At 42.5% G+C, this 16,440-nt stretch overlaps 1 protein-coding gene across 2 annotated transcripts; it reads left to right on the plus strand.

Annotated features, from left to right (window-relative positions):
• Positions 1 to 1,369: 1,369 nt before the first annotated feature.
• Positions 1,370 to 10,002, plus strand: si:dkey-32e6.3 (uncharacterized). Of its 2 annotated transcripts, none has more exons than XM_054609605.1 (6): positions 1,370 to 1,441; positions 2,899 to 3,071; positions 3,237 to 3,461; positions 6,015 to 6,175; positions 6,261 to 6,393; positions 7,849 to 10,002. In XM_054609605.1, exons 1-6 carry the CDS (start codon positions 1,429 to 1,431, stop codon positions 8,023 to 8,025), a joined length of 882 nt encoding a protein of 293 aa, XP_054465580.1. In that variant the 5' UTR covers positions 1,370 to 1,428; the 3' UTR covers positions 8,026 to 10,002. The 2 variants fall into 2 exon arrangements, with proteins under 2 accessions (XP_054465580.1, XP_054465581.1); XM_054609606.1 differs by having other exon boundaries at positions 3,237 to 3,455.
• The last annotated feature ends 6,438 nt before the right edge of the window (positions 10,003 to 16,440 follow it).

Consider the following 16,440-nt stretch of genomic DNA (forward strand, 5'->3'; position numbering starts at 1 on the left):
TAACATTTTCTCATAGTATAGGTTTGTCACACAATGCCTGCCAAGTTATTTTTTTCTCTCTTTTTGCCATAATTCTATATCTGTGGATTATATAGTAGACAAACATGTTCTAGTATTACACAGGTATTTTCAGTTATTGTACCTGTTTTGGTCTTTCCCCAGAACCCAAAGGCACCAGATTTTGGCAATTGGTTTGTGGTCATTTGGTTTATCTCAAATGTGTTTGGTAAAATGTACAACTAAGGATCATTCAAGATCTAATTTAAACTCATTCAATATTTCACTATATGGAAAATAAATGTGCGTTTTAATCAAATGATCACAAACTAACTTGGCTAGGTGGTCCTCCATCGTAGCAGTACGATGAATCTAATAAACTGATGCACCGATGAACAGTGAATTGTCCTCAGGCTACGGGGCCCTGTGACGGTTACTTCTCACCATTTTCAAAAATTTCATACAAGGAACAATTGAGAGGAAAAAAGTAAGCAACATTAACCAAAAACAATCAACTGCTGTTCCTCATTGTTACTTAAAGACAGCAGAACACATCCACAGAGGAGAGGAGCAGGGAGGCCAGTCAGGGCTCCATATTGCTAAATATCATTAGGAAACATGTCATTTCCCCCCAAAAAGATCGACAGTTTATCAACCTGAGGGTCTAATCTGACGTAATAACTCAAATATACTGTATATATCTTGCATCTCATATCTACTGTTCATACTGTTTATACTCTCATACTGTTATTTTTCTTTTTTTAAATTATTATTTATCTTATTTATACTGTTATTTATCCAGCACATTGCACTGCACCTTCTTTTGCACTTCTGGTTAGATGCTAAAACTGCATTTCGTTGTACTAGTACTTGTACTCTGTGCAATGACAATAAAGTTTAATCTAATCTAATCTAATCTAATCTAATACACCTGTGTGGATAAAACGTCACCTGACGCTACTTTGACGTCACGACTCTAAATACCTCTCATCACCGGGAGAGGGCGCTCTTTCCTCCGTCTGGTGGAATAACGAGCCACTATTGAGCCGCAGAAGAAGAAGAAGAAAAAAGGAGGAGGCAGCATGGAGGAACGAGGAAGTAACTCACCGGTAAATCACAATGGCAACTGAGCCGGTCAGGGGGCAAGTTTTTAGTTGAAATATTCACAAACCAATAACCGTCGTCAATGGCGGAGTCCGGGGAGAACAGCGGCCGCGAAGCTGAAGAGCATGCCGGGAGAGACGGCGGACACGTCACCGAGCCCGTGTTCGGGACCGCAGGTGACCCCGCGGGGACCCCGAACCACCACCAGAGGAAGAAGCTGGTGCTGCACATCGACCTGAACAACACCGTGCTGGTGTCGGACACCGTGACGGGCCAGGGGCCGGCGGCTGCCCTGGACTACTTCCTCTCTACTGTCACCTGGGGAGGATGAGCAGACAGGGTAAAGCGGGAGATTACTGGATAGTAACGTTACTTTAACATTTAACATTTAACACAAAGACACGAAGTCTCTGTGGTCTGTGTTGTGTGTTTGATCCATCAGCCAAGGTAACAAAAATGAGATAATGTTGGGATTTATTAAACACACATATGCCTAAGGATAAATAAAGCCTGACAGCTATTTCTCAGTTATTAGTTCAGTCTCTAGTGTTTGTGCAGGTCATGTTCTTTATTCTAATGTGGAAGTAAATATATATATTATTTATATATATATATATTATATATATTTATATATATATATATATATATATATATTATATATATATATTATATATAATATATATATATATTTATCCACATTAGAATAAAGATTATATAGTAACGTTACTTTATTTAACACTTTAACATTTAACACAAAGACACGAGGACTCTGTGTTGTGTGTTTGATCCATCAGCCAAGGTTAACAAAAATAAGATAATGTTGGGATTTATTGAAATGGAATTGGAATGACACATATGCCTAAGGGCAGGTCATGTTCTTTATTCTAATGTGGAAGTAAATATATACCTATATACATTAGAATAAAGATAATATATGGATATATTTACGTTATATATTAGAATAACATTTAACATTAAATAGTAACGTTACTTTAACATTTAACACGAGGACTCTGTGTTCTGTGTTGTGTGTTTGATCCATCAGCCAAGTTAACGAAAAAATAAGATAATGTTGGGATTTATTGAAATGGAATTGGAATGACACATATGCCTAAGGGCAGGTCATGTTCTTTATTCTAATGTGGAAGTATAATTTATATATATATATATATATATATATATATATATATATATTATATAATCACCTTATAGTTCATCTCATATCGATATAACTACCTGCCTTAATATCACCATACAGCAGGTTTTGTGGTTATTCAATAAAATGTATTTAATCCTGTTTGAATTAATTATTTGACAAGAACATATTTTCTCAATTAATTATGAATGTAAGTACAAAAATAAGAACAAAATGAGTACGTGGTTGTTATTATCCATTTAGACGACATTATTGAGTATTACGATATCGTCATGTATGATTTCATCATGATGAGATTCCATTGACAGGCGATAAATCCTCATATTGAATATTGGCCCAGTCTTAGTCTAGGGCCATTCATTAGAGCCTTCATCTGTTTGTTGGAGCATATTAATGTCCCTATGTATGCGTGTGTCAGGCTGCCAAGAAGTCATCAGAGACAATGAAAACCATGAATGCCAATGACTAGACATGTCCTTTCCTGCTGCACTACTGAATTTTTATCCTATAAGAGATTTTGAATTGCTCTGAGAGCCACAGAACAACCTTGGGAGCCAGGATACTGCCCTTCCATCGTCCATAAAGTATGTGATGTTTTATGATTCACACAAAACACCTTCTTCTCCTCACCCTCCATGCAGGACAGTGGGAATGGCTGAGCGACTCGACCTCCCTGCTCCCGCCGTGCAACGGTGCTGTAAGTTACTACTCTCAATTTGGACGGACGCCGGGTTTTACATCCGCTGCGGGGCAACGTTTCCGCAAGATTCTGGATGAGCATCTGGACCTGTTCCGCTGGCCCGAGGGCACCAAGGCAAGCATCATATAAGAGATGGAAAGTGTCTGTATAAAGTTCAACAACTGATCTCAGAAATCATTTCTTCTGTTCCTCATATTCTTTATTGTTTAAACCAATGTATCCTCCCTGATCCCTGATGTAAGTACGTGTCACTGACCTGTCTGACTCTGCTCCCTGCAGGCGGACAGAGAGCTGTCTGTAAAAGACGAGGGAGGACGACTGTACCACTGGATCCTCCCCTCCTTCTTCCAGCTGCTCAAAGACCTGGTTCAGGAGGGGAGGGAGTTCGCCGTCGTGTTCCGTACGTTTGGAGCTGACCTACCTCGTGTGCTGAGTGCCGTATCCAGAGCACTGAACGAAGGGGCTCATCCACTGTTCCCTGATCTGCCCGATCTCAAGGTAGAAGTAGGATCACACTTATTTATTATTATGCCACAAGTGAAATACAGTGGTGTACCATGTTTTTTTTCTTCTAAGTTAAAGGGTCAGTTCTTTTAACAACACACTAAAGTCTAGCGGATGGTTTAGTGTAAATAAACAGGGATAAGGTAATGTCTGGTTTACATTTACAGTATTGCCCGTCGACACACACACACACACACACTGCCTGAGTGGACTTTACAGCAACTCTATATAACGCTGTCTTAAAGGGACAGTTTGGATGGTTTGAAGTGGTGTTGTATGAGTTACTTATCCATAGTCAAGTGTTTTACCTACGCTATATTTAGAACATATTTATCTCTTTACCTCATCATCAGACAGCCCTTTTGTGTGTGTGTGTGTGTGTGTGTGTGTGTGTGTTCGTGTGTGTGTGTGTGTGTGTGTGTGTGTGTGTGTGTGTGTGTGTGTGTGTGTGTGTGTGTGTGTGTGTGTGTGTGTGTGTGTGTGCGTGTGTGTGTTCGTGTGTGTGTGTGTGTGTGTGTGTGTGTGTTCTATTCAAAGCCACAAGACTCCTTTGACAAATACAGTAATTTTAATAGCTTGTTGACTTAGTTATATTGTTAAAGAGCACTAGGAACTGGCTAACTGCGTTTTTTTTGTGTGGAAGAAACAGAACAAGGTGATTGATTAATGCTTCACTGCGTCATTGGAGCGCTGAAAAAAAGACCCGCTCCACTCCCTGAGTTGTAGCGCGTCATCAGTAGCGTCTGGCGTCCGTTTGTAGCTTCGTGTCAACGGCTCCCAATGAAAACGACTTCTGGAATGGTGCTGTGTCACTCAAAGTGTTCACAGCACTCCATTGTTAGACAAGCTTCAGTGTCTGGTTAGGGCTGTGTGACGGCAACAAAGCAGTGAAAATATTCTGAATAGTATGTCAGAGAAAAAGCCTATAATTACCATGAACTTTGTCCTGGTCTTTGTTTACAACCGTGCCTTATTTGCTCCAGAAAAGTCTCTTGATGTACATCAGTGTGCATCAGTGCGACATTGTCAATCTAAAGGACTCTTTTGCTCTTAAATGCATAGAAGCATAGAAAGTACTCAAAGTGTAACTTCACCCTCAGGTCTCAGCATAACTCCATGCAACGCATCATTTAGAAAAATGCAAAAAAAAATAATACAAAGTTTGGCAAGGGGCTGAGGAAGGAAAGGGCAGTGCATGGATTTATGAGAAGGAGTTTCTTAGTTTTCTCTTTTTTTTAATATACATTTTATGATCTAGATTAGTTCCGACCAGTCAACATTGCCTGCAAGGTCCATAGCTGATTTAAAGAGTAGATGGCGTGTTGAGACATTCTAAACCCATGAACTACAGATTTTATACTTTTGGAAAGAAATGTCAGTGTTAACACTGATGTGTTTCATCACAGTGCAGTCATATATTTACAGCTCAAAAAACCCATTTAAGTGTGCTGTACCTCTTTACTGTGACACAACATTGTGTTTGCAACCTAACTGCAGTAATAAGAACAATAGTGTGCTATAAACTGTTCACTTTTTTTATTTTTGGATGGGCTGTAGGGTTCTGCAGTGAATGTTTGTGCACTGGTGTGTTTGGGTGACTGGGAAGATGTTTTCTGAACAGCAGGGCTGTCTTTGCCTTTTAACAAAGACCCTCCCAAGATTTGATACCCAGACTTGTTAGCGCACTGGAGTAGAACACTTTGATTCTCAGCGGCGAGTGGGATGGACGGATGCTGGGAGGTGGAAGAGATGTCAGAAAGTGAGGCTGTCGGGCAAAGTGAGCTGTCTAGTGAAGAGCATGGAGGCAATCTTATTCAAACAGACTCCTGTCACATCATGCTCTTCATATATTGCTTCAGACAGACAGAGCGGACGTAACTCACAGGACATAATGTGAGTTTATTTGCAGATATTGAATATAATATTCATAGCCATGTTTTAATCACCCCGGAACTATGAGTCTTTATGTTTTCCATCGCTTAGAAATAGCCATTCATATAGAGAGCGGTTCCTCTACCATGTTGTACTGCCATGTCTCTACAGCAGCCCAGAACAGACACATTCAGATGCTACACGCTGTACATACCGTTCATATACATGTACATACTGTGTTACCAATACATGTATATAAAGGATTTATTTCTTTGCACTTTTTGTAAAGCTTACGACCTACAGAACACTTGACTTGTATATTATGTTTTATTCAAATTTTTGTTTTGGTCATTGGTACTATTTATCTATTTATATAATATTTATATACACATCTATTTTTTCATATACTTGTACTTGTTTTTCCAGAAAGATGTATCCCTTCCCTAAAGACACAGAATGCCAGAGTTGTATTTTATGTAGCTGGCACATCCTTTTTTTTTTTATTGTTTTTTTTTTTATGTCTGAGAAAGTTTGGCTCTGATATCACAATGAATCTGGGTCATGTCTGCCAGAGGCCATTCATTAATTATAAAAAAGTTAGTCTTGCTTTTAGAGTTGAGAGTGATCCTCCCTCTCTGTTTCTCTCTCTCTGACTCTGTCTTCCTGTCACTCCCGGCTCAGTTAAATGTGAATATGACTCCGGGCAAGATCCGCTGCAGCAAGAAGGGAACCGTCCTGAGCCGAGCCGAGGAGCGCCTGTCCACTCGCGATGGAGACAGAGGCCTGTACCAGTACCTGAGCTCAGTCCAGGACCTGGGGGGCTTTCAGGACCACTTTGACTGGTATGTAATGCACTCAGCCAAGCCATCACGGACGTGGGTTTAGTGATGTCCATCCTCTATCTATATGGGCCTGTTTCTCGTTCAGGTGGGCCAGTAATACCTTCTCCATCCGTGGGGGGAAGCCGCTGTGGGTCGACCCCTTTGATCAACATGTTCAGCACATCTTCATAGACGACAACATCCGACAGAACGACGAGGACACCATCGTTCATCCCAAGGTAATGTCACGTCTTCTACGTCGGGTCATTATAGAATACATCAAGCACTACTGGCAATCATTATTGTCGTTACTGCATTCACAGGTTTGTAGCACATCTCAAATTGACTCCAAACAAATGACGAGTGCTATTTCCACTCTGAAAATGATTCAGTGTTTATATTGGAGCCGTGTAAACACGTGTTAGTAGCACTGCTGTGTCATTTCATTTCATGCTCTGAGAGCGAAATCCCAGCGCTCTGTTACATAACCGTTGAGTCCGTGTTGAGACCTGCAGCTAGAAGAAACCTTCACACAGATCCCGTCATTTTGTTCGACTAGCTGCAGTGGATGTGGTGTTTCTTTCTTGTCGTCTACAGCTGTTTTTAAAGGAACCCCATCTGTCAGTGGATAAAAGCAGGCAGTGGAACTCTTTTAGCATCACACTGGCTCTGTGTATAATGAGCTAGAATTGCAACTTGGTTTATAATGAATGAACCCCCCCGATGCCCCACCCTTTCTCTTTGCTGTAATTATGCGTTTTTGCTTTTTTGTCTTTCTAACTCTTTGACAGTGCAGCCTGATTTGTCTGATGCTCTACAGTTATCAAAGAAGTGATCAGCTGCAGGAGCAAAAGTCATTTGTATCCTCATTATTTTCCAGTTTGGCTCCTCCTCACAGAATTGATAAAACGACTGTATTCATATCAAATTATCCTGTCCGTATTTCAAAATAGATCTACTTACTTGCTCTAGACGTCCTTTATTCCCTGATGATGAAGTTATGTTCTGAATGTTGTCTGTATTTTGTTTTATGTCTCTACATCATTCAATTATTTAGTGAAGGACCCTATCTATCTATTTTCATATAAGTTTTACATGTCATAGTAGGGAAAGCACAAGTGTTATGCACACTTGATAATATGAACGATGGCTCCATTCCATTCAAATGTCCTTGTAAAACAAGACCGTGTCCTGTTCAAGGACCCTGCACCTGGAGCAGCGAAATGGAACTCAATTCAATATATACATGATATACATGATCAATATGAACACTTAAGAGTCACTGCAGGTTGCTCTTGAGTATTACACATAACTTACTTTTAAGCTTCTTTAACCAAAGATTGTAAGAGCTATTTCTCACTAAGACCTTTTCAACTTTTGGGAATCATCTTGTGTGTGTCAAAACCAACCATCATCTCCAAGCATGCACTCTGTGCAATGTTTGCTTACAATTCTCAACTATTGTGTGTGTGTGTATATGTATCTGTTGTCAGTGTGTTGTTCATGCTATGGTCTCTTTAGATACTATTATGTGTATTATAAGGTTTTTGGTACTTTTTTATGCAGCTATGTCACAGTAAAGTAGCTCTGACAGACGCAGTGTTGGCAAGACTACAGTTGGTCCAGAAAGCTAACCTGATGTCCCCCTCTCTCCTTTCCTTTGGTTTCTCCCTTTCTCTCTGTGTGTGTCTCAGGTTTTCCTGGACCCAGGTGGCGCTGAGACTCGCACAGCCAGCACCTCTGAGCTGTATGACCTCGCGCTGGTCCAGACCAACCTCCTCCAGGCCATTTCTCAGCCGGACTACTTCACTCAGCGCGTCCACATCTGCCTGGAAAACTACGAGAGGAATCTCCAGCAGGGGGCAGGCTAGAACACAGTTCACCTGTATGTCTGCACCATCAACCTCCAGTGTAGGGTTCCATTAACCCAGACTCCACAATCCCAGTAGCCATGTAGGTTGGGCTATTAAACACAAAGGCTGATGACGTACTGAAGGACCGGAGGTCATCGGACCACTAATGGAAGAAGTTTTCATATGGAGGAAGGTAACAGGAATAAATAGGCAGATAAAGAAGGATCAGTTATTATGGAACAATGGCAGCTAGATGAGCAGTTTCATCTCACACTGTTCATCACTAGCATTGTATCTCCTCCAGGGGAGCAGTCAAAGGATGTCAGATTAAACACAGGGCACTTCACAAATAGATTGTACTTGTCTACTGTCCTGAGGTGAACCACCACAAAAAAGTGTTATTGGCTTGATTAAGCACTTAAGTGGCCAGACCAGAGTCTTTGATTGCATCAAAGACTCAGCTACTAATCACGCCACGGGATAATTGCCCCAACTCTCTGACATTTGTGTCAGACAGCATAATTGGGGTCAGGTATGGTGGAAAAAAAAAACCTTCAAGTCTTGCGTTCTTGGCTAGCCAGTAGAATCTTCGTATGCCATCCTCAGGGTGTGATGCTCTCCTGTAGCTTCTCCCTTTAGATGGTTTCAATTTAGTGTTGATCATCGTCTGCATTGTTTACATCCGTTTAGAACTGAAAGGTTATACTTGAACACGCCTCGATGACTGAAAAAGTATGTTTTCTAACAAAAGGGTATTACCTCAATGCCCACTATAAACACATTCTAAAGACATTGCATCAGATACCGACTTCAACTGTAATCTAATGTGACTGTATTTCTGGTGGGAATAACAAAAGACACCTTATTGGATACATAATTATTTCCTGATGTGATCAGGTTAGAGTAATCCATATCCATGATGGATTAGTCAGAGCAGTTCATACAGTATGTATAGAGTGATCTATAGACATATCATTAGGTTGAACGTGGGTTTTGGATGTGTTTTTAATAAAAACATCCTTGGGTTACACATTAAATAAGTTGAATGTGTGTGTAGCTTATGGTTATCTTTTGCTTTTAAGGGTTTTTAGATTTATTTATTGTTAAGCTTTCAGGGAGATTTTTAATATCCATTTCTTTCCTCAGGTCAAAATGTAGAGAGACAGATGAATGGAAACGATATAAATAAGTTGAGGAAAATACTCTAATGCAGGTTTAAAAGTGGAGTGATGATATCAGTGATGTACCTTTTCATTACATGGATTACCGTTAATGGAGAAGATGCAAGTGAATACATTAATAAGACTAGAAAGGAGCACTCCGTAGAGTTCAGACCTCTGGCAGTGCCAGGTGTGTCTGCAAAGACCACTGCTGTGTTGTGTAATTGAATGAGTACAACCTTAAAATCCTAATGATACCTGTCCCTATTGATCATGCAGCCATAACCTGGCACCCAAAAATATATAATGCAGTTTGCTGAAGCAGAATGCGAGATAAGCTGACTCACACAAAATGAAAACATCTGTAATAAAGTATGCAATACACCACGCAGTAGGTTTGTCACAGCATCACAACATTGACTTTGTAATATTGATTTTATATTGCCATGCTTTATGGTCTGTAGGCTTGGTAATAACCACTGAAGCTAATCATCACTATGTTTATATGAGCTCGCAGGAGGACTGAGTTTTGCACTGGATATGTTAGGACGCCATTTAGTTGTCAGCCAGCTTGGCTCTGCCCATGAAGAGTTTTGCACACTCAACTGTACTGAAGCAATCTCAAATACTTTGATATTGTGCACTGAAGTGTCATCACATCATGTGGTTACCATGGATTCTGATGCTGCCACGAATTTGAATGCGCATTGCATAAAAAAAACTTGAAAACTGTCATTTATTTATTTTTCTGATGCTAAATGTTTCCCTTCACTGTTAAATAAATTGCTGTGTTTTCTGATGAACTGTTTGTTTTTTTGCATAATGACAACTAAAGCCTGACGTGTGTGTGTGTGTGTGTGTGTGTCCACTTGGGTTTAATTAAAGACATTACAAAGTGTGGTCAGTGCTTTAATTAGTGTGCTTTGGCATGTTGTAATGAACATTAAAAACATCTGTTTAACCTTCCAGCTGTTATAAAGCAAATATCCAACACGTCTAATCAACACCCTGATACAAAACTGTTCTGGTTCTCTCCTCAAGCATTCGAGTAATTGACTGCTTCATTACAACGAGGTCAAACACATTATGGTCTGTCCCAGGCTGATTGAGATTGACGATAGCAGCGCTGCTGGCAATTAACTGAGCATTTGATGGTTTACTAACAAAGATGAGTCAACAGTGGCAGCTGAGACGAACAGAATGAGGACGAGAAGAATATTACTTCTGTTATGTTCTACTTTGCTCTGATCTGTCAATCTTCAGTATTGACAGTGATACCACAGAGTTGCATGTATGATAAACGCATCACAGTCACACACACACACTTATATAAACACACACACTCTTACAGGTGCTTTATCCCATCGGTCATCTTTGCTTTCCTATTTAGAATTTGAATTACTGCTGTAGTCTACTGTGCTTCTTCCCACCTGTTCCTCCAGTGTGAAACAAGACTTCTTTTATTTAATACATCGATCATACAAGACATGCAGCACAAATTAGGCAAAATACAAATAGTAAAAAATGCACATTAAACATATTGAAAGTAAAACACACTTGATAAAAAAAAGACAAAATATAAAAAATATATGTAGAATGCATAACATAAAATGAAAACTAAAACCCACTGGATAATATTAATACTATTAAAGCCTGTGAAGAACCTGTGGTTCCGTTGTGTTTGTGTGGTGGTCAGTGTGGTCCCCTCAGACCGCACGAGGGCAGCAGCGCAGCTCCGTCACCTCCGTCACCTCAGAGGCAGCAGCCTCACCCTGCAGGTGAGCGCGGACTCACCTGATACCGCCGGGGACGCGCGAGCACCTCAACACATCACAACACTAAAGCAGCAGCGCGTGCATGTAACACGTTGGAGTCAGAGGGGTGATGATGATGATGATGATGATGATGATGATGATGATGAGGGTGATGATGATGAGGGTGACTGGTGATGGTGATGAGGTGATGATGAGGGTGAGGGTGACTGGTGATGAGGATGATGATGATGATGATGAGGGTGATGATGATGAAGGTGATGGTGATGAGGGTGATGATGATGAGGGTGATGGTGATGAGGGTGATGATGATGAGGTGATGATGATGAGGGTGATGATGAGGGTGATGATGATGATGAGGTGATGATGATGAGGGTGATGATGATGAGGGTGACTGGTGATGAGGGTGATGGGTGATGATGATGAGGGTGATGATGATGATGAGGTGATGATGATGAGGGTGGGTGACTGGTGATGATGATGGTGTGATGATGATGGTGGATGATGAAGGGTGATGATGAGGTGATGATGATGATGAGGGTGATGATGATGAGGGTGACTGGTGATGATGATGATGAGGGTGATGATGATGATGAGGGTGATGATGATGAGGGTGATGGTGATGAGGGTGATGGTGATGAGGGTGACTGGTGATGATGATGATGAGGGTGATGATGATGATGAGGGTGATGATGATGAGGGTGATGAGGGTGATGATGATGATGATGATGATGAGGGTGATGATGGTGATGAGGGTGATGATGATGGTGATGAGGGTGATGAAGGTGATGAGGGTGACTGGTGGTGTCACCTGAGCATGGTGGAGGGACAAGCTGGCACTGCGACTGTTTCTGGGTTGTTTATATGCGCGCTGGTGAGAGAGAGAGAGAGAGAGAGAGAGAGAGAGAGAGAGAGAGGGGAGGAGACGAGAGGAGGAGGAGGAGGAGGTGTGGGGGGAGTACCGTTGAGCCAGTGGTTGGGAGGACGGAGGTAACTGTTGGTTCCGTCACTGATCGGGAGCCATCGGGAGCGGCATCTCCACCGCTCACCGCTCACCGCTCCGTGTCCAAACGTTTACGCGGAGCCGCTCCGACGCACCGCCGACCCCCCGCGGACATAAACAAGGTAAGACCCCCTCTGGGTCTCACGTGTGACTTTTATTGTTTTTAAACCTGGTTTGTCCTCGGAGGACTTCGCATGCGGGAGGTCAACGCGGTGCGCCTCACCTCTCCTCCGTGCGCGCACATGTGGTGGTGGGGGGGGGGGCTGCTAATGGCCATCAGCTGAGGTGCGAACAGGTGTGCGTCCTAAGTTTGATGACGCGGATGGAGCGCAACAGCGGCGGAAATCAGTTTAGTATTAAGATACAATAATCCTTTTATTAGAGCCTCAACAGCGGCAATAAAGAGTGTAACAGCAGGTACAACACACAAGTAAACAAGGAAAGTGATGCCATATCCATGTCAATAATAATAATAATAATAATAATAATAATGCAGAGCTTTTTGCAAGTTTGGATGGCTGAAGTGACGGTGCCACGGTGTTGTGCCGCTGTAGTTGGAGGTTGCAGGGGGTGGGGGTGGGGGGGGGGGGTTGTACATCCAGCTGTTTGATGAGATGCTCTTTTCCTAGAGGAGCCCGATGCCATCTGCTGCTGCATGGACAACATCTGGATGCAGCTGTGAGTCACCACCGGTAGATCGGCCTGGAGTCTTTATTCCGGTTTTTGGAGCAACTTTTTTTAACTGAGTGGAGTCTCCAGGTGTTGTGGTTGCTTCACCCTCCCTCCCTCCCCTCCCTCCCTCCCTCCCCCCTCCTCCATCCCTCCAACCATCCATAACGCTCCCCGTACTGTCTGCTGCATGCTGCTGTCAGGTCTGCTTAAAGAGATGTTGCTCTCCTCTAAATCAGATTCCAACTTGTCCCCTGCCTCCCTCCTCTCCCTCTGCCTCTGTAGCTTGTTGCTATAAACTGTTCCCACCAGACCTGCAGTGATTGCTCCTAACTTGGTGTCAGTCCATTTGCATAATGAGGATTACAGCTGACGTGCGGCGTCTGGGCCTGTCTCTCTGGATCCGGCGGAGAGGCGTAGTGCTGCGTGGCAGCTCTCATTGTGAACACCAGGACTCAGCGGGGAGGCTGCTCTGCCTCTCTGCCGTCCCCGGGGTGAGGGACAGTGAGGGACAGTGAGGGACAGTGAGGGACAATGGCAGAAGGACTGTCGGAGGATAGAATTATCCATGTATGAAATTAGCTGTTGATGTTGTAGCCGGCACAATGGCTTGTTAGATATGGATTAATTAAAGTGCAAAACGTTTATTTTCCCTTCCCCACACGATGTAAGCAGTTTAAATTGAATTGCTTCATCTATTTATAGCTTTAAGCAGCGTCAGTTCCATCTGGAGGAGGAGATAAAATTCTTCTTGTTAGTGTTTGTTGATTGTTAATAAAATCTTGCTTTATTTCGCTGCATAAACGATTGAGCCGCAAACTTTGCAGCGGAATTTATACTAAAGTTCAAACCACGGGTCAGAGACCACAAGAGGACACAGTTTTCTTTAACGAAGCCGTTTCCCTGGACGAACGACTGCATTTCACATCTGTTCTGCCCGTTTTGTATGCCTTCTCTGCTCCACCTCCCGCTGCTCTCTTGTAACCATCATCTTCTGGTCATTTCATGGTGATCTACTGGAAGCAGTGTGGCTGTTGTCCTTAAATGACCCGCTCGGTGTTATTTGTGATGGTAGCCTGGGGCCTCATCCATCAACCATGCCTGTATGCACAGTTCAGTGCATAAACCATGCTGAGCTCTTGTGGCCCCGCATTCATTAAGAGAACCTGTTAATTATATTCAATCATCATTCATTTGCCATAATGAACTATTACAGTTTGGTACCACTGATTTAAAGTGATGCAACTAAACCATTTCTGTTGTGCTGTATTTAAAAAGCACTTTGTAATCTATGGATCCAACTGAAGTTGTGCTGTGCTTGATTTCCTGTTTTCAGGCTGTTCTCATACATTTGTTTGTACTTGTACGAAAAGTAATGCACTGTAATAAGTATATTACCCTCGTAATCATGAGCCAGGACGTGTGAGGCTCCCTCTAAGGAAGTCGGCTCGTAGTAACTGACACTTATCTGTTGCCCCGGTGCATGCTGGGAAGCTGATACAGTATCTAAACTGCAAAAAGTCCTGATCATCCAATCATTTTTCCCGTAAACTTGATGAGGTGCAGATGCTTCATGCAGTGTCGCTATGGCGATCAGCTGAGAATCATGCCACACGGAGGGGGTTACAAGCTGCCACACACACACACACACACACACACACACACACACACACACACACACACACACACACCAGCACACCAGCCAGCTACAGACATTAACCGCGCGGATGAGTGTGGAACTGAGCCAATATTCCCATCAGAGGATTAGTGGGAAGCTTACAGTGGACAGTTTGGACATCCTTCTTGCCAACTCAGGGCACAGAGGATGGCCTGGGTGAGATGTCTGAGTGGGGGACAGAGAGAGAGTTTGAGAGATGGAGAAAGAACCGGTGGTGCATGTAGGGAAAATAACAATTAACCTGTTAAAGCCGGCAGAAAAGGATTTAGTAGAAATAGTTTGACGTTTTTGCGAGAGTATGCCTATAACAGTCTGATACCACGCTCACGTCTCTGTGCTAAATATGACGCTACCGCCAGCGGTCGGTTAGCTTTGCTTAGCTTAGCATAAAGACAGCAGGCAACAGTTTTCAAAAAAATCTCCCTCCAAGCTAACACATTATATGTCATTTGTTTAGTCCATCAAACGTATGCTAACATGCTAACAGGTTAGCTAGTCGGCAGTAGGTTAATATTTAATATAGTGTGGTGTCAATCTTCTCGGCGAACTCTCAGCGAGAAAGCCAATCATTTTATGTCCCAAAATGTTAAACTATTCCTTTAATGGTCCTATTTTCAGTTTGATATGAGACAGAGATAAAGTGAGAAAAAAAAAAAAAAAAAGTGATGACCTCATGTCTGTGTTTGTTCCCTCCACCTGTGAAGATGTCGACGTATCACAGCGTGGGAGCCCGATTCTCCTCGAGGCCGGTCCAAATGTCAGCAGGACGCCGCCATGTTGAATCAAACGAGTTAGGATGATTTCGAGTGCACACAGTAGCTCAGGCAAACAGGTTTGTGTGTTTATGTGTGGGTGTGTGTCTGTGTGTCCCAGCAGCTGTTTTATCGTTTATTACCTTTTATTGTTTACATGATTGTCCTTGATCGGCCCGTTGACCCAGTGGGGCTGGTGGGACTACAGAGAAGGTGGAGGACTGTGGAGTTCTGGGAAGCTGGGTTTGCATGTTGTAGTTTTAATGTCCCATTCATCTATTTGGCAACAATTGGTCCTCTTGGGATAAAGCCAGTGCCTTGTTTCCAGCAGCAGTGTGTTCGTAATAACAAGCACAAGCGCACATTTGGATGATTGCTCATTCCCAGCTTAGTGCAGCAAATTGTAGAATTGGAGCAGGGTGGTATCATCAAAACCATGTTTGTAAGTTTATGACGACATGCACTATGTTGGTGTAAAATTCTGTTTATAATGAGAGTTTTTTTTTTTTAGGTTTTCTTCAGATGATGAGGCATAATTGACCTTTTTCTCTTGGGGGCATTTTGACATGTCACATCAGGAACATTTCAGGTGGCTTAATAACATTTAATGATGGCTGAATTCTATTCGCTTCAGATGGTTTCTGGGCCGTATTGAGCAGGATGGCTTCCTGTCACAGCTTACTAGGCAGTTAGATTGAATGATTGTTAATGTTATTAGTTACACCTGTTCATTCTCTGCTCAGACATGTCTAAATGTCTGCTGTGGAAAAAAGGTCTATAACATGGAATCAGGATCTGGCTGAATGGCTGAATGGCACTGCAATGCTCAGCCCCACCTCCCTCTCTTACAGTCTCACACACACACACACACACACACACACACACACACACACACACACACACACACACACACACACACACACACACACACACACACACACACACACACTCTCGGAGCATGTGGAAGTGGCACTGCATGCTGCAGTACTTCACTGATTCAGCATTGCAGTCGTATAACATTGTAGGACTCACAACATGCAGCTTCTTTTTTTTTTTTTTTTTTTTTACAAAATGATCAAAATTGTTGCAGCAGAAGCAGAGAAATCTTTCTTCTTTTTAAAATTCCAGACATTTTCCTCTTCTTCCCCATCGAAACCTGGTGTCTACATTACCCACAGTGGAACCCCACCGCTGACTGTTTGGTCAGAGATTTGGGTGTGTTACGCCGATAGCAGATAGCCTCAAGCAGAGATAAGGAGCAGGCTGCAGAGGTCTAAGCTCCTTTTTTTCTAAATCAACACACCAGTGTTTTTTGTTTTTTTCAGACTTCGTCCCCTGAGGACATTTATCAGGCTTCACACAGCTTCCTGTTCAGCCACGAAATTATTCATACAACTTT

The sequence above is a fragment of the Anoplopoma fimbria genome, chromosome 12, assembly GCF_027596085.1.
Source record: "Anoplopoma fimbria isolate UVic2021 breed Golden Eagle Sablefish chromosome 12, Afim_UVic_2022, whole genome shotgun sequence".
Taxonomy (NCBI): Eukaryota; Metazoa; Chordata; class Actinopteri; order Perciformes; family Anoplopomatidae; genus Anoplopoma; species Anoplopoma fimbria.

What these genes read in the sequence shown, in the direction of transcription:
- si:dkey-32e6.3 (XM_054609605.1), top strand. An exon ending in GCTGGCCCGAGGGCACCAAG is followed by an intron (nt 3,072 to 3,236) that starts GCAAGCATCATA and finishes TGCTCCCTGCAG; the next exon opens with GCGGACAGAGAGCTGTCTGT. An exon ending in TGCCCGATCTCAAGGTAGAA is followed by an intron (nt 3,462 to 6,014) that starts GTAGGATCACAC and finishes CTCCCGGCTCAG; the next exon opens with TTAAATGTGAATATGACTCC.